Source organism: Natrix helvetica (assembly GCF_964273705.1).
Source record: "Natrix helvetica genome assembly, chromosome: Z".
NCBI classification, from domain to species: Eukaryota; Metazoa; Chordata; class Lepidosauria; order Squamata; family Natricidae; genus Natrix; species Natrix helvetica.
In genome coordinates, this window is record NC_138554.1 from 58,936,567 (window position 1) to 58,954,427 (window position 17,861).

At 39.7% G+C, this 17,861-nt stretch overlaps 1 protein-coding gene across 2 annotated transcripts in view; it reads right to left on the reverse strand.

Annotated features, from left to right (window-relative positions):
- Positions 1-495: 495 nt before the first annotated feature.
- The window catches only part of TMEM98 (transmembrane protein 98), a 31,598-nt gene continuing 14,232 nt past the window's right edge, over positions 496-17,861 (reverse strand). For both annotated transcript variants that reach the window (XM_081971034.1, XM_081971035.1), the window contains exons 2-7: positions 15,760-15,971; positions 15,317-15,448; positions 7,956-7,989; positions 7,699-7,814; positions 3,687-3,746; positions 496-1,707 (exon numbers count right to left, since the gene is read on the reverse strand). In XM_081971034.1, coding sequence (XP_081827160.1) covers positions 1,500-1,707; positions 3,687-3,746; positions 7,699-7,814; positions 7,956-7,989; positions 15,317-15,448; positions 15,760-15,890 — 681 coding nt within the window. In that variant the 5' untranslated portion in view covers positions 15,891-15,971 and the 3' untranslated portion in view covers positions 496-1,499. The remainder of the gene's footprint in view (positions 1,708-3,686; positions 3,747-7,698; positions 7,815-7,955; positions 7,990-15,316; positions 15,449-15,759; positions 15,972-17,861) is intronic.

A 17,861-nucleotide genomic window follows, 5' to 3' on the forward strand; every position in this document is an offset into this window, starting at 1 on the left:
AGCTGCAATTATTCCAGCAGTTATTTTGTAATGAAGCAGAATTAGGGCTTAGAATTATGGAAGTTGTGGTTTAGGAAGATTAAAGATTAGAGAAGACAGATTCTTGTCAAAGTGAACAACGGTTTCATTATCTGCATTGCATATATGTATATTAATTTTTTTTTCAATAATGCTGCTGATTACAATGAAAACCTAAGCAAGCAAGATTCAACTTGGTCAATAAATATTTCCTTTTCTAACTGAAATGGTTGAAGTTATAATTTATTATATTATTATATTATTTTTACATGAAAGTGGTAGTGATAATGGGTAGTGTAGGAGTAGGTAAACAAAAATTTGTGCAAAGGCAAACCAGGAAAGGACCCAGTCTGGAAATACTTGGGTGAACAATAGATATTCTAGTTAAAGCTTTGCTATCTAACATTCAGATGTATCTTTGTAAGAAAAGAGGTTTTTGTCATACATTAATATTAGCAATAAAAGATACTGAATACATGAAGGGAACTATTTATTACAAAAGTCTGAATGAGGGGGAAAACTCCCTCTATATACATAAGAATGATTTTAAGTTCAACCTGCAATTGTGGAAGAGGAATTCACTGATGCCATCAACTGTTCATTCCTCTACAATCTCCTAATTTACACTGTACACATTATTTTCATATAGAAAGAAAACACGAGTTAGAATCCAAACAACTGTAGAATTGGTTTTGCAGAAACTGGAAAATGTTTCAGAATCAGGTAACTAATGGCTAGGAGAATTGCTATCAAAGACACCAAGGCCCTGGGATTATGTACTGTAATTATGGGTGACTGTCACTTAACTACACACATCAGTTTTCGTATAGGTAGTCCTCGACTTACAACCATTTGTTTACTGACCATTAAGTCACAACAGCACAGAAAAAATGATATCATTTTTCACACTTACATGTGATCAAAATTCAGACATTTTGCAACTGGCATGTATTTATAAGGATTGCAGTATCCCAGTGATTATGTATTTACATTTTATAATATTCTGACAAGTCAAGGGGGAAGTCAGATTCACTTAACAACCATGTTACAAACTTAACACCTGCAGTGATTTGTTTAACAATGATGGCAAGAAAAATAATAAAATGGAGCAAAATATCTAACATCTATCTTGCTTAGCAATAGAAATTTTGGGCTCAATTGTGGTCTTAAGTTAAGCTACCTGTATATAACTTCCTCCTTTTTTTTCTTCGCTTTAATTACAAATAACAAATGTCATAGCAAAAATATTTCTGATTGCAAACAAAAGGTACTAACAATAATACTATGTCCTCCTTCCCCGTTCTACCCACTCCAGCACAATTATATCTGAGTCACTAATCCAGATGCAAGACTAGAACAGCCGAAGGGGAGCTTCTGACATCCTCAGGATAACAGTCATTATGCCAAATCATCAGCTTTATGAAGAAGAGGAACTACAAAGCCATTTATGACACGGGTCCCCTCTCCTCTTCCCCTTGTTCTTAAATTGTAGACTGCTCCTGCAGAAAGACTTCCGGTCCAGAAGGAACTCGCTCAGCTTCTGAAGCCAAGGCTGCCTGGCGCAGCACGCTCACGTGCTCCTCCGCCGCAGACAAGGATTGGTCAATCCAGTCCATGCGGCTGGGAAACTGGCAGGCATGCCGTGTGATCAGCACCAAGTGACTCACTGAGAGCAGCAGCGCCGTCGTCCTGCAAAAGAAACAGAAATTGGGGCAAGGCTGATGAACCAAGCCCAGCCTTTCCTACTCCGCTGCCAAGGCTCCTCCAGCTTTTTTAAAATTTAAAGCGTGCATACCAGTGTGTTAAATTGATATTATAATACTATTATTTAATTACCATATTTGTTTATTCAGTTTGATGCTGCCTAATTCTAAGTAGCTATTTAACATTAATATTATAAAATTTTTAATATAGTTCTAGAACTTTTGCATTTGTACGCAAAAGTATACAATATCAAGAGAGTAAAAGAATGGAAATTGACTGGTCACATAGCAAGAAGAACTGATGGCAGTTAGACAAAGGCAGTCATAAAATGGATCCCACTTGATAAAAAGCATCCATGAAAAAGACCTAAAACAAAATGGATCAGCAACATCAGCTAGTATTATGAAGCCAATTGTCAAAAGGAAGCTCAGGACCATATTGGTTGGAAAGGTTTTTTTTTCAAATCTCATACATGTAGAAGAGGCCTTCATCCTTCAATGCCCCAACACTGAAAGTCTTTAAGAAGATATTAGATAGCCATCTGTCTGAAACGGTATAGGGTTCCCTGCCTAGGCAGGGGGTTGGACTAGAAGACCTCCAAGGTCCCTTCCAACTCTAGTATTGTATTGTATTGTATTGTATTATTATTGTATCCTGCAGTGGATTGACAATGGCTAAAATGATGATGAATAGTGAATTCAAAAAGAAAAGGCAAGAGAAAAAACAAATCATTTTGGATGAGATAATGAGAAATTAAAGAAGTTTCCAGATAAGGTTAATATTTCTCAACATTAAGCTTCTATAGGGATAATTATCTATATTAACACTAAGATAATGGAATAAAAATGAATTATGCAAAACAAAAAATGAATTTACAGATAAACTAGAGAAGTGATTGATATACAGTCTCAAAAAAGAACAAATGATAAAATTACAAAAAGACACTATAAACATGATTATGAAAAAGTATTTCATCAATATTGTTTCAATTTATGTAAATTTTCATGGAGAAAATAGTTGAATATTTCAAGAAACAGAATTTGCTTAAGACTAGAGAAGCAGTAAAAGATTACGAATGGACTCGCAACAATAAAGAATATTTGCAAAGCTATTTAAAAAAAAACCCTAAAAGAGGAAAGGTGTCTGGACCAAATGGGTTACTGATTTATTATTATAAATACTTTGACAATAAGCTTTTATAACTTTCGCAAAAAATGATGAATTTATTTTACAGAAGGGAAAGCTAGAGCTACAGCTAGAGAATCAAAAAGAGGTTATATTCCATTAATGTGCAGGAAGGAACAAGATTAGAAATTAACAAGAAACTCAGCTGATACCATTATTGAATAATAGCTATAAGTTTTAAATAATTATTTTGGCTGAGTGCTTAAAAATAATTTTGCAAGAATTTATTTATAAGGATTAATGTGTTTGCCAAAAAATCAGTTAAAGGATAAAATGTTTTGAACATCTTAAATCAACATAATGAAAAGTAAACTCTTGATTCTTTAAAATGCAGAATAAAAATGACAATTTAAACTGAGGCTTCTTATTTAAAGTTTTGAAAGATATGAATTTTGGGAAAAAATTATTAAAATGGTAGAGGCAGATTTTTTTTCTTGTTTTCCTTTTCTAAAACTAATGTGTGTCTTATAGTCCAGTGCATCTCATAGTGTGAAAAATATGGTATACTGTTTTCTAGTTATATAGTTTATTATATAGTTAGAAAGTAAGGCAGAAATCTATCCTTTTTCTCATGAGCGATTATTTCAAAAAGAAGAATGAGTTGTAGGTCTGTTTGGAGAAGTAAGCATGTCCCTCCTTCTCCCTTGTGTTTTTCTTTCTCAAAACAATTCAAATTTAAATTTGTCAAAAAGAAAAAAATGTGCAGAAATGTAAACAGAGGCCCTCTTTTCTCTAAAATAAAGGTATCACACCTTCCCTCCCAAGCAATGCCTACTCACCTGGCATCTAAGAGTTTGGGGTCCAGTGGTGGATACATAGATCGGACCACATCATCTACCCTATGCAGAAAACATAGATGGCTAGTTGTAATTTAACAATGTACACATTAAGAAGTGAAATAAAAACTGCTATGTATCTGTCTGTCCATTCATCCATCCACTCATTCCTCTCCCTCTTTCTCTGTCCAGTATAAGGGGGAGGGGAGGAGAGGGGAGCAGCACAGCTTGCTCCTGTTGAATTGTATGAACCTCAGCATGTCTTTCTTGCATTTCATATATTAACGTAGTGTGACAAAGTACACTAAAGATTGTTATCCGATTGTTAGTGAGGACATTACCAGGACCACCTCCGTCTACTTTCATATAGAGGATAGACCTTATGTCTCAGGCAGATGTTGTTAAGGTTAAACTGTTGAAATTAAGGTGTTGTGAAGTTCCCAGCCAGACAAGGGGAAGGGATTATGTGGGAAACTAACTTTGAGCAGGTGCAAGAGACTTAGACCTAACCCCCTCCCCTTAAGTTCCTTGAAATCTTATCTGATAATTTCCAAGGGAAGGCAAAGGCAACCAGTCTGGTAAAATGCTTATACAGAATTTATATCGGGTTTTTTTAGAACACAATAAAATAGTCAACCTGAACTCTTTATATGTGGATGTGGTCACTTGCACCTGACACAGAGAGATAGAAAGATAAATGTCTAACTACATCTTAGACTCATAGAAACACGGAGTAGGAAGGGATCTTGGAGGTCACTAGACCTCTTGCCCAAGGCAGGACCTCAACCAGAAGAAATGATTGCTTAATCTTCCTGAAAAGCTCCAGCAATGGAGTAACCTCAACTCAGAGAGATAAACTGTTCCAATTGATTAATTTACTGTCCGAAAATTCTTTCTTAGTACCATGTTGGATCACCTTCTGACAAGCTTCCATCCATTGCTTCTGCCTCAGGTGCTATGGAAAATAAATTGTTCTGCCCTCAGGTGCTATAGAGAATAAACTGACTTCCTTTTCCTTGTGACATCCCTTTAAGTATTGGAAGATGGCTATTAAGCCACCCTTAAACCTTCTCTTCGTTAGGTTACACATACCCAGTTCCCTTAGCTATTCACTGTGTGATTTAGGCTCCAGACCCCTTATCATCTTTGTTGCTTTTCTCTGTACTCTTTCTGAGGTCTTGGCATAATTTTTGTATTGTGTTGAGTAGAATTAGGCAGAGTATTTCAAATGTGGCCTCACTAGTGCAGTATAGAAAAGTACTATTACTTCCCATGATCTTGATTCTTTCCCTCTATTGATGTAGTCAGACTGCATTGGTCTTTTTGGAATCTTCAGCACACTCCTGGCTCATACTTAACCAGTGTCAGGACACTTTGATGCCTTTCACAAGTACTACTCTTGAGCTAGGTACCACTTATTCTATTCTGTGTGCATTTTCCCCCCTGCCTAAGTGCAGGACCTTACATTTCTCACCAATGAATTGCAGCTTGTTGACTAGGGACCAATGCTCAAAGTTTGACAAGATCCTTCTGAATTTTGAGTCTGTGTTCCGAAATGTTAACATCTCCCCCACCCAGCTTTGTGTAATCCACCCTTAATACCCTCATCTAGGTCATTTATGATGCTTGGGAGTATTGTACTCAAGACAGACACTTGAGGTACCCCACTGCATTTCCTTCTTCTTATGCTCCTGTGATATACCCAGATACATTTAGCATCTTGAACAGAATTGCAGCCTAGTTTACTTATCCCTTCTCTAAAACTTTCCTCATCTATCCTGCAAATTCAAGGACATTAAAAACAGAATGGGCAAAGAGCAACAAGGGCAACTGCCCCAATCAGGGAAGAATCCCCATCCAAAGTATGACCAGTTGAAACAGCCCTTTTCATAAAGAAGTTGCTTAAACAATAATCCCACAATAGTGTTCTGTACATCCTCCCTTTCATTTACCGTGTTTCCCCGAAAATACGACATGTCCTCATAATACAGCCATGCCACATTTTTCTGGTGGGCACAAATGTAACCCCTCCCGCATATAAGTCCCCTGGACAACCCCCCACCTCCGGCCAGGCAGAGCGCCGCTTACCACCTGGCAAACCCCCTTTGCAGCCGGACAAAGCGCCATTCACTGACCTAGGGATATCAACAAGCCACGTGAGCGCCTGTTCACCGCTGCCCGGCTCCCGCGGCTTGCTGCCTTCCAAATGCCAGTGAATGACGCTCTGCACGGCTGGAGAGGAGGGTTGCATGAGTGGCTGTTCTGCTCTTGCTCACCCACCTCCCAGCCTCACAATGCATGGCCTAGCTCTCATTAAGGAGCCAGGGCACCTCCGCCGCTGCCGTCATCCCAGCCTGGCTTTTTCCGTGGCTTCCAACCTGAGTCTTTCAGCAGTGGCCACTCTGAGCGCACACTCTATGGTTGTACGCTCTGCAGCAGCTGGCCCACAACCATAGAGCAGCCGCCCAGCAACCCAAAACAATAAACCCTCCCCCCATAATAAAGCCAAAGCCATATTTTGTAGGTAAAAAGAAAATAAGACCCTGATGTATTTTCAGGGAAACACAGTATTCATTTGGTTTATATCCAGAGGTGGGATTCAACCAGTTCTAGCCAATTCACTAGAACCAATAGTTAATTTTCTAAGCAGTTTGAAGAACCAGTTGTTAGAAGAAATCTCCTTTTGTTTTTTCCACTTTACAGGGTTAATCCTGTAAGGAAAGCAGGGAAGAAACATTTTGGTGTTGTTTGTAGCCTAATCTCTATTGCCCTGCTTACAGAAACTGCCTCTCCTTTAACCCTTATTACATTCTTGGCAGTATGCCTAGGCTTACTGACTCCAGATGTTTTGTTTTGTTTTTAAATTTCCCTTTGCTGTTTCTTTGCTAGGGCTTGCTTTTCTTAAAGAGGAAGGATTGTTTTAAGCTTTTTACACTGCTGTTGGGATGAAATAGTCACCTGTTGGAATTCTTCCAGCTGGGATGCAATGATCAGCACTTTGAAGAAATAATTGAATAATGAAGCAGAGCTGCCGGAAAGAAGCTTTTAATGACAAGGAACCAAGATGAGTGACATTCAGCAAGGCTTCTTGACTAGCTAAAAAGATTGACATTCAAACATGAGTTTATATACTCTTTCTGAGTTTTGGTCTAAAACTGGGTTTTGGTGAAGTTTAATTCTGTGCTTGGTGATGTTTAATCTTCGCTTTATTGATGGAATAATTTTCCCTATTCAGCTTTGTTTGGAAAGAAAAATGTTAATCTCTGTTCCTGAAAAGAAGCAGCTTCAGAAATCTGGCTAGTTCCTGTGTCTATTTGTTCTGGTAATTGGTTTAATAAGCACTAATTTTTTTACTGCCTTTCTGAGGGCATGTGATCTTTTCTTAAATCTGGATGATTTCCTTAGGATATCTTACAAGGTGAGTGAGGCCAGCTGATATCTTTAAGTAGTGCAAATGGATCTAAGGATTGCTTCTCCTGGAGAACTTAAATGACCTCTCTGCTAAAGGATTTCACTTTATGAGCAAGACTTCGCTGCTGATAATTATCATTGCATTTTAACTATTTTAATTCCTCAAGATGCTCTGGCACCCTGCCTGATTTGTAACTCCAACCTGCAAGTATTTCTAATCTGATGCTTGGTATTTAGGGCATTTTTGTATTTTTGGACAGGTAATCCTTGACTTACAATAGTTCATTTAGTACCATTCAAAGTTACAATGAAAAAAGTGATTTATGACTGTTCTTTACACTTACAATCATTGCAGTATCCCCATGGTCACAAGAGGCCAGGTTAGGTGAAACCCTCCTCAACATGAGTGACATTGAGTTGGCCACTCCCACCCAGTCACATGACCACCAAGCCACTCCCACCAAGCCACACCCACAGAACCAGTAGTAAACAAATTTGAATCCCACCACTGTTTATATCCCATCTTTTGTTCAGGCTAAAATGGACTTTTTCTCCCTAGATCAATCCAAAGTCCTGTTCCCCTTAAGTTCTTTATAACTCGCACCTTGGGCTGATTCGTTTGGCCACCACAATAATGTCACTCAGGCTTGCTGGGTACTTCATTTGAGCGCCCGACCCCATTGTCATGGCAACAAGCTTCTCGGTGAGAGTGTGGCAGATCTGTTCAGAAAGTAAGATAAATGTTATGTGAGGTGGGTTTGTCTGCTACTTAATTGTACTTACTGACTTACATATGTTCCTGTGGACTGTGCACCTTTTATCTTCATATTATGATTTTGGAAAAAAAAATAAGAAATGTACCTTTAGGATAGCAATGCAGTGAGAGACCAGGCCCCTAAGGAAAAAGAAAATAGCAGCAAATTAGAGTAAGTACTTCACCAAAAGTCTTCTACTTGGACTCTTCCATGATTTTCTGGTCTTCAGTTTTCTGGTCTTCAGTTTTCCTATTTAGACACAAGATTTTCTGTTTCTGAGCATTCTGTAGGACATTTTGTTCTCAGCTCACTTGAATAATTTGGCTCTTGTCATTCAAGTTGACAAGTTTCCCTTCAAGAATTGATTAAACCGAACATCAATGCACATTCTGCAGTGTGATGGCACAGTAGTTAGAATACAGTATTGCAGGCTAATCTTGCTGACTGCTGATTGCCAGCAGTTCAGCAGTTCAATTCTCACTGGCTCAAAGTTGATTCAGCCTTCCTTCTTTCCAAGGTCGGTAAAATGAAAATCCAGATTGTTGGGGGCAACATGTTGAATCTATAACCACTTAGAGAGGGCTGTAAAGCACTGTGAAGTGTATATAAAAGCTATTACTATTAAACACGTGTAAAACCTTCACTGTGAACTTTGAAATGGATTGGACCAGTCACAGCCAATTTTATCCTTTCTCAGCTTGACAACACTTTGGAGGGACGAGGGAGCTTTGGAATGTAATCAGACATCAACAACTTCCTTTCTCATGGGAACTAAGATCATCATCACAGGTGCTGGTCAGAGACTGCAAGAGGTTACCAAGGAAGAGATACCCAGAAAGCCTAACTGAACAACATGACCTGTGACAAGGAGGGAGGGAGCTGTTTAATCTTTAATTATACAGAAAGCACGGGAAATAGCCAGAGCTGATTTTAAGACCATCCTTGCCAAAATGATGTACTCAATAAAACAGTTTTTTGAGGAAACTGAAAGTCTTGGAGTGCTGACTCATTGGGTTTGTCAGTTGAAACCTTAACAATAAACTAGCTCTCATTTCTCAAGCTTTAACTGGCAAACAAAACCCCGGCATCCTGAGACTTGGCTGCCTACCTGATCACCTTCAGGAGAATGGAGAAGACTCAGGGAAGGTCACAGAGATGGAAGTGGAGCTGGAGAGAAGCCAAGAATGATGCCTGCTGAGACATAGTTTTGCATCTGTTCCAGTGGCTGCTCCCCTAGCAGCCCCAACCCTCAAAGCAATCCTATGCTTCTGGTGTGGCCAGCAGGGCCATAGGGCAGTATAATGCTTGGTACCTGCTCCCCCACCCTGTCCAGTCCTGCCGAGCCAAAGAAGCTGCAACAAAAGGGAAGAGAGAGGTCAAGCACAGCACACCAGACCATAGAGTTCTCCTCTCCTAGCAGTGAGGAAGAGGGAACTCTGGCCAAGGGGGACCAGCAGCCGGCTCCTTATGAGAGTAAGACGAGGGAGAGGGCAATCCAATGGAAAGTGGAGCCGTCCACTCCTTCTCTATTCTGGCAAGAACCATAGTGCCCAAGTCGGGAGCCCATGGAGAATTGAAGACATTCATAGACATGGGTGCACCCAATGCTTAATGATCTTGTCCACAGTTCTGAAGCCAGGAATACGAATGAGGAAGCTGCCCCAGTCCATGAGGTTTGAGCAGGTGGACTGGTCCCTAATAGGAAGCTCCCCCACAATGCACCTGATTGAGTCTGTATGATTGTAGATAGGCAAGCATCATAAGATCATCTGGTTCATAATAATGCTGAAAATGATGGAGGTAGTGATTCTGGGGATGTCCTGGCTAGAAAAATGGGGCCTTACCATATGATGGCAGAAAGGAAAGTGGAAAAGGAGCATAAGGAGGGAACTCCCCTCTTTTCTCATTGGGGACTCGGGGAGAGGCTGAATGGCAGAGTGAGGAGGTTGGAGGAAGCGTGCAGCTGAAAGCGGATTCATAACAGCAGTCAGAGACCCAGCTCATCCCCTGAGAGTATCGGAACCTGAGAGGGGTGTTCAGTGAAGAGGAATGTGATGTCCTACATCACCCCTCCCCCCGCCTTACAGACTGAGCATTAGAGATCCTGCCAGAGTTGAAACTCCCCAAGCCAAAGATGTACTCCATGACCCCAAAAGAGTTGGAGAATTTGAGAAACTACATTGATAAGAACTTTGCCAGGGGATTCATCCAGCTGGCCAAGGTCTGTATAGCATCCCCCATACTGTTCAAAGAGGATGGGTAGTTGAGACTATGCATGAATTTTAGGGGGATCAATGAGCTATGCATGGAGGGGGATCAATGGGATATGAGTGTACCCCTCCCCCTAATGAAAGACATGTCAGGCTACTTAGCCAAAGGAAAGATTTTCAAGAAGCTAGACCTGAGAGAGGTGTACTACTAAGTGAGAATTAAGGAGGGTGACAAGTGGAAGACTACCTTTAATTGTCCACTGGGGAGCTTCCAATTCAAAGTGATGCCGTTTAACCTCCAAGGAGCCCTTGCTGTGTTCCTGCAGTTAATTAATGAGATACTCCATGAACACCTGTACAAGGGAATCTTAGTGTACCTGAACAACATTCTCATCTTCATTGAAACAATGGAAGAGCACATGAAGTGTGCCAGATGCTCAAGAAGCTTCTAGTGATGAACCTATATCTAAGATATCTAAGTGTGAATTCCACAAGACTTGCCTAGACTCCCTTGGCTACCGAGTGTCAAGTGAAGGGGTGGAGATGGACCCAGAAAAAGTAAAAGCCATACTTGAGTGGCAGGCCCTCCGAACCCGCAAGCAGCTGCAGAGTTTTTTGTGAGTCACAAACTTCTATAGGAAGTTTATCCCCTCTTTTGCCAAAATCGCTCTGCTGATCATTGAACTGTGGAAGACAGGAAAGGGGGGAAGGAAGCTGCACCAGAAACAGCCTCTAACCTGGATGATGGAGTTCCAGGACACTTTTGATAAGTTAAAGGGACTGTTTGATGAGGAACCAGTCCTGAAATATCCTAGCTCTGAGAAGCCTTTCGTCATCCAAGCTGATAGCAGTGAGGCCGGTTGTGGCAGTTCTCTTCCAGAAAAATTGAAAGGGGAAGCTGCAACTATGCACACGTCCTGAAAGCTCACCAAAACTGAGAGACATTGAGCAGTGTAGGAGAAGGAAGCCTTTGCTATCCGATGGGTGCTGCCAACATGGCACCAATTCCTCTAGGGGAGCAAAGTAACATTTGAGGTGTGGACTGATCATAAGAACCTGGAGGTGCTTTGGACTCCCCAAAAACTCTCACCAAAGCAAGCCAGGTGGGCACAATACTTCAAAGAATTTGATTTCAAACTGAAGTACATCCCAAGGGAGCAAGAATTTCCTAGCAGATGCCCTGTCCCGCCTGCCATAATACAAAAGTTGTCAGGAGGAGGTGGTAGACTTTTTTATTCCTTCCCTCCAGAAAATGGCACAAGTGATGATGAGGCAGCAGCCAGGGAGTAAACAGTCAGACCCTAGTGATGAACTGACCCAGTAACTAAAAAGAGAGTTGCAATCCAACCCATGGTTCAAGGACCATGGGGAAAAGCTTACATTGAAGGAAGGACTGGCCTGGAAGGGTAGCAGGTTGTATGTCCCCAGCATCCTAAGGCTCAAGTTTTGCCACTAAGCCATGATGCCAAGCAATCAGGCCCCTTCAGGTTCCTAAACACCCTGCACTTAACAATGAGACAATTTTGGTGGCTGCAAATGAAAAAGGACATAGAGAACTACGTGAAAAGCTGTGCTGTGTGCGCAGCGATGAAAAAAAGGCCAAGGAAAAGCCCAGGATTACTGCAACAGGTAGTTGATCTGATTCGACCATGGGAGGAGACAGTGATGGACTTTATAGTGGAGTTCCCAGAGAACAGGGGAAACACAGTAATCTGGACTGTGATAGACTATTTCTCCAAGCAAACACACTTTGTCACCTGCTCGAGTCTCTCTTCCACCCAAAGACTGGCCATGATGTTCCTGCAGCATGACTGCCAGCTGCATGGGGTGCTAAGAAGGATCATCTCGGACTGGGGAGTTCAGTTCACTGCAAAGTTCTGGAAGGAGCTCATTAAGTTAATTGGGTCATCTCAAGAGCTTAGCTCTGTCTTACACCTGAGTACCAACAGATCTGTGGAATGAGCTAACAAAATGATAGAACAATAGCTGAGGTGCTATGTTAACTATCAGCAATCTAACTGGGCAGATCGCCTGCCATTTGCTGAAGTTGCCTACAATAACATTATGCATAGTAGCATGGGACTCATCCTTTTTAAAGTAGCCATAGGAGTGGAATTCATCCCCATACCAGAATACCTGCAGGAACCCTGCTCCTCAGTGAGTCTAATGGAATGGGTGGGTTTCTTACAAAGTGTGTGGGGAAATTAAAATGGGCACTGGCTAAAGCAACAGAAATGCAGAAAGCTCAGGCAGATAAGACACGGTCATTCCAGAGGCCGTTTCACATTGGGGAGAAGGTCTACTTCTCCACAAAAATATCTGAAATTGAAACTACTCTATAAGAAGCTGGGTCCAAAATTCATAGGACCCTTTTCAATAGTAAAAATAATAAACCCAGTGACAGTAGAATTGAAACTGCCCACGCTTGTTAGTGAAAAGGCACCAAGTGTTCCATTGTAGTCTGCTCAAGCCGGTGGCAGGGTCAGAATTAAATCCACTAGCATAACGATGAACATATTATTGCTAAGATTATAAAACGTTATTGAAATTGAATTTGGAAAATGAACATGTGAAACTTTGTATGATTCAGTGGGCAATGGATTTTGTTATAATGTGATGCTTGAAGGATGGGAAAATGTGGATGAAGGGTCTAAAATTTACATTAAATTATAATTTAAAAGAAACGTTTTATTGTTGATATTTAAGGCCAGATAAGTTTTCTAAAATCTATAAAGGTATGTCAAATGTATGTTGGAAGTGTAAAAACAAAGAAGGGACTTTTTACCATTTATGATGTACATGTGATAAAGCAAAAAAAAAAAAATGGATTATGACTCATATTTTAATACCGAAAATCCTGAAAATTGAAATAAAAATGAAACCAGAACTTTTCCTTTTGGGCCTAATAGAAAAAGAACTGGAGAAAAAAATTGGAACTTTGTTATTATATATGTTGACAGCAGTAAGACTATTGTATGCACAAAAATGGAAGGACACTTTGATTCCTACTGTAGAAGAATGGTTACAGAAATAGATGGAATTGGCTGAAATGGCAAAACTGACTATCAATTAAAGAAAAGAACATAAGTACTTTTGTTTCTACATGGAAACGGCTTCTGAACTTTGTGCTTGATGTGGAAAAAAATGAAACTTTGATTTTGCATATTAGATTGATAGATCTTTACATATTAGATTGATAGATCTTTACATATTAGATTGATAGATCTTTATAGAAATGATTTGTTTATACTATTACTAGCTGATAACCCAGCGTTGCCCAGGTATTTACTTATAGGGGGGAAATATCTGGACCAAATGTAATTTCTAATGTTGGATTTTTCCCCTTACCAGAGGGAGCTCCCTTGTGGAGTACTTTGTAACCGTTACCATGGCAACTCCACCGTGCTGTACAGTAGAAGCCAGTACGGCAGTACGGCACAACAGGCTGTATCTTAACACAACACACACACCCAAGGGGTGTTAGGGGTGTCTTATCCCCACAGTATTTTTCTCCAGAGAGTGAGTCATCTGTGTACCAAGTTTGGTTGAAATTGCTCGAGGTGTTCCAGTTATGCTGGAATATAAACACACAGAGCCATTTTTATATTTATAGAGGAAAAGCAAAAGACTGTGATCTGTTGTTAATGCCTTATTCTACTGTAACAGAGAGAATAGGAAATCAATGCTTCTTTTTGTTTCCCTTCCTCCCCCTATTCTTTTCTTCCCGCTACCCCTTCATTGTCCTCTTATTTACTTTGGCATTTTACAATACCTTATAACTTAATAAAATGTGATTTAAAAAAAGAACTAAGTCCACTAGCAATGTAGCTCCAGCTCCAATAGTGGTGCAGGGGGAAACCCACTATGAAGTCAAGAAGGTCCTGGATTCCAGGCTACATAAGGGTAAACTTCAATACCTGGTCCAGTGGCAAGGGTATCCAGTAGCAGAGGTTAGATAGGTGAAGGCCAGGCATATGAAAGCAGACCGCTTAATAAAAAAGTGTAAGGAGAAATACTCCCAGAAACCGGAAGGCCCTCTCCGAAGTCAGGGGGGATCCAGCCACCTCTAATGTGTGTACGTGCTTGATGTTTTCCAAGTGTTTCTCACTCTTAGGGGGGGTCTGACTATCAACTTCTAAATGGATTGGTCCCATCACAGTCAATTTTCTCCATTTCTCAGCTTGACACACTTTTGGGGGGGACGAGGGAGATTTGCAATGTTAAACCAGACATCAACAACTTTCTATCTCATGGGAACCAAAATCATCTGAACAGTGCTAGCCAGAGACTGAAAGAGGCTATCAAGGAGATGCCAGAACACCTAATTGGATAATGTGACCTGTGACGAGGAGGGTGGGAATTGTCTAATCTTTAATTGTACTGAAAGTGCAGGAAATAGCCCGACCTGGTTTTAAGATCATCTGTGTGGTAATGATGTACTCAGTAAAGTAGTTCTTTGAGGAAAGTGAAAGTCTTGGAATGCTGACTTGTTTGGGTTTGTCAGTTGGAACCTTGACATGCACATGTTAAGGCTCAAAGACATTATCTAGCGTTTTTTTTTAACAATAATGAAATTCATACCAATAACTTGCACAAATGACTAATAAGTTAGAATTAGGTTTTTTCTAGTCTTTCCCCTACTACACTCTTTGTTATTCCATTTAAATTAATATTGCAAAGATAAGATGCATTGGAAGTATGGAGCCTGAAACTATCTTCTCAGACAAAGAAAAAAGGTATCAGATGAGATAAGAGCTTGCAAAATGTTAGCACGGAAGGACAGAGATAGTAAGCACTAGTGGATTTAAAGGGAAGCAAAAAACAACTTATGTGGCAGATATGATTAAAAAACAAAGTCTGCCACAAGGGTCTAGTTCTAATATGGGGGCAAAATTGATGTTTAAGGTTAATGATGATCATAATGAAAGGAAAGTATCATTCAGCTAAAAACAAATATTATTGGATAACAAGGCTATTTTCAAAAGCTAACTATTTATCCTTTGCAGTTTTTTCTCCCCACCAACATAGGTTTAAAAATGGGTGAAGAAATATGTGTTTGGTTCACCTGTATTTGTCAAATACTTGACTATCAATCCTTTTCAGCGTAGTACTTCTGTACTAAGCATTTAAAGAAAGGAATTTGAAGAGATTTTTGGCCTTTATTCTCTTATGCCATTTTGTCCCAAATTGCATGCAGCAGAAGAAAAACAATCGCTTCCAGATTATGCAGTCTGGAAGGCATTGCTGCCCAACTTACGAAGCGTCGTCAATCCAGTCCTCATTTGCCAGGATTGCTTCAATATGTGGGTTTGTTATTACCACATCGTCCATCTCCAATTCAGAGGGTTCAGACTGTGTCTCCGTGGTTCCAATTAGGTCAACAATAGGCCTAGGAGGAAGCACAAAAGAAATCTAAAGCATTGTTGGATGTGTGAGTTAAAATACCCCTAATTAAGCTTATTTTTGACCAATAAATTATGTTTTGAGATCAAAATTTACTTATAATTGACTGTCATTTATTATTAACAAAAGTCATAGATTAGATATTCCCATTTTGGAATCTTTCACATGTGCTGTGCCTGCAGTGCCTTGACTCCTTAATTTTGGTGATCCTTGTTTCAAATTCTGGAAATTGCTGTCCCAAAACATTCTAGGTGAGTGAATGAATTATTAGAATCCACAATTGAAAAATTATCTCACCTGGTATCATAATGACTCAAGAGGTCCTTGGGTCGGCAGTAACGCTGCCTACATACCACAACCAGAGCCACAAAAGAAGCCAGGAAGATGGTTGCCAATACCCCAATAGCTACAATCACAACAGTCTCCATTGATGCTCGTGGTAACCTCAGGGGATGAATGGACAGTTCAACAGCAAGATGTTTTCAGAAACACTTCTACCTGAATTAAAACTGAATAAAATGAAGCCTTGCTGGTTAAATATACCATGAATAATGAAACTTTTGGCTTTCAGAGTCTTCTTTTAAAAAAATATCTGAGGTTCAAGATAAAGATACAGAAGAGTTCTAAATCAAGCAATTTGAATAAGCATTGAACAGAATTCACAGTCTTTTCAAACAATAATATGGATCACACTAACTTTTTTCTCAATCATTACAAGGTTGCTATTAGAACAATAGAGGCTTAAATCCTTGCTAATATGCTGAAATGTTGAGTGATCTACTCATATATCCATATATCTATATTGGGCCCATTCTCACTTATTCTTGCTAGCATCTGTCAGACGATCTGCTCCCTTCTTTGACTATCTTTATGATTAATTGAAGTATTATATAACTTTGCTAGATTTTTTTCAATATATAATAATGTGGTATGCCATCTTGCTTAAGTATGTGCTTAGCAAAATGAAATCATGGCTCGTCTGATCCATTACGTTTTACAGTCAAAAATGTCTTTTTAATTAAAAAATTTTTTGGCAGATTGCAATCTAATGTTTTCTTTCTGTATTGCTATTTCCATTGCGTTAGGGAATTTCTGCCCAACCCCCTTTTGTCAATTTAGAATGTGTTCCAAAGCCAAGTGTTCCTTCAGTTTCCCACTGTAAGGGCTGAGCCTTTTCCTCTCCTTGATTCTATGCTAGTTTTTCTGAAATTGATTTTTTCCCTTATTGGATTGTTTTTCTTGCTTTAACTCACCTCTTGATTCTGAGTTTCTTTTCTCACCATTTGAAAGTTAAGAGAAGTAAATATGAACACATGTTGGCTTTAAAGTTTTGGAATTGTTAAGAAGCAGTTTATGAGTAGCTATTTGAGAGCAAACCAATTGCCCCCAAACAAGTAGGATAACTTGGCGGGATAAAATTCATGACTGGAATGTACTGATAGAAAGATATAAACTGTTCAAAGAAAGAGACCTAATAAAAGAGGAGGCGAAACTGCATTATATGTAAACTTTACAGAAATGCATACACCAAGGATGAAACCTCTTAGAATGCATATGGGTCAATATAAAAAGAAAAGAAGATGCCATTGTCATACATTACAGGCCACCCAACCAACATTAGCTATCTTGATATCAAGTGGGAGACAAATTCTGCATCAAGAGGGAGATCAATCATGTTTCTGACTAACCCAGCTGACAAGTTTGTCATATAAAAGGTAGAGAAAGGAACTAGTGGAATGCTATACTGGGCCTAATTCTTACTAACAGAGAAGAAATTATAAAGGAGGTTGATTTGCAGGAATTTTGGAGTGACCAAGCCATGTTAGAATGAAATATAATACAGACACAAACAATAGAACATAATAAGACCAATGTACTAGACCAGGGGTCTCCAACCTTGGCAACTTTAAGATTTGTGGACTTCAATTCCCAGAATTCCTCAGCCAGCGAAGCTGAAGTCTATAAGTCTTAAAGTTGCCAAGGTTGGAGACCCCTGTCTTAGACTTTAAAAGAACTGATGTCAAAAAACTTAGAGAGAACTTGGGAAGGACACCATGGATGAAAATCTTAAAGGGGAAAACAAATCAAGAAGCTTGACAAACTGAAAAATATGATTTAAAAAGCCCAAACCAGCACAATTCCACTGATTAGAAAGCTAGAAGCTAAAACACATGAAGATGTTTGCAGAATTCGGTATATATAGTCTAGTGAAAAGAAGGAGTAGGGGCAACATGATAGCAGTGTTCCAATATTTGAGGTGCTACCACAAAGAAGAAGGGGTCAACCTATTTTCCAAAGCACCAGAAAGCAAGAAAAGAAGCAATCAATGGAAACTAATCAAGGGGAAAAAAGCCTAAAACTGAGGAGAAATTTCCTGACAGTGAGAACAACAAAGCAGT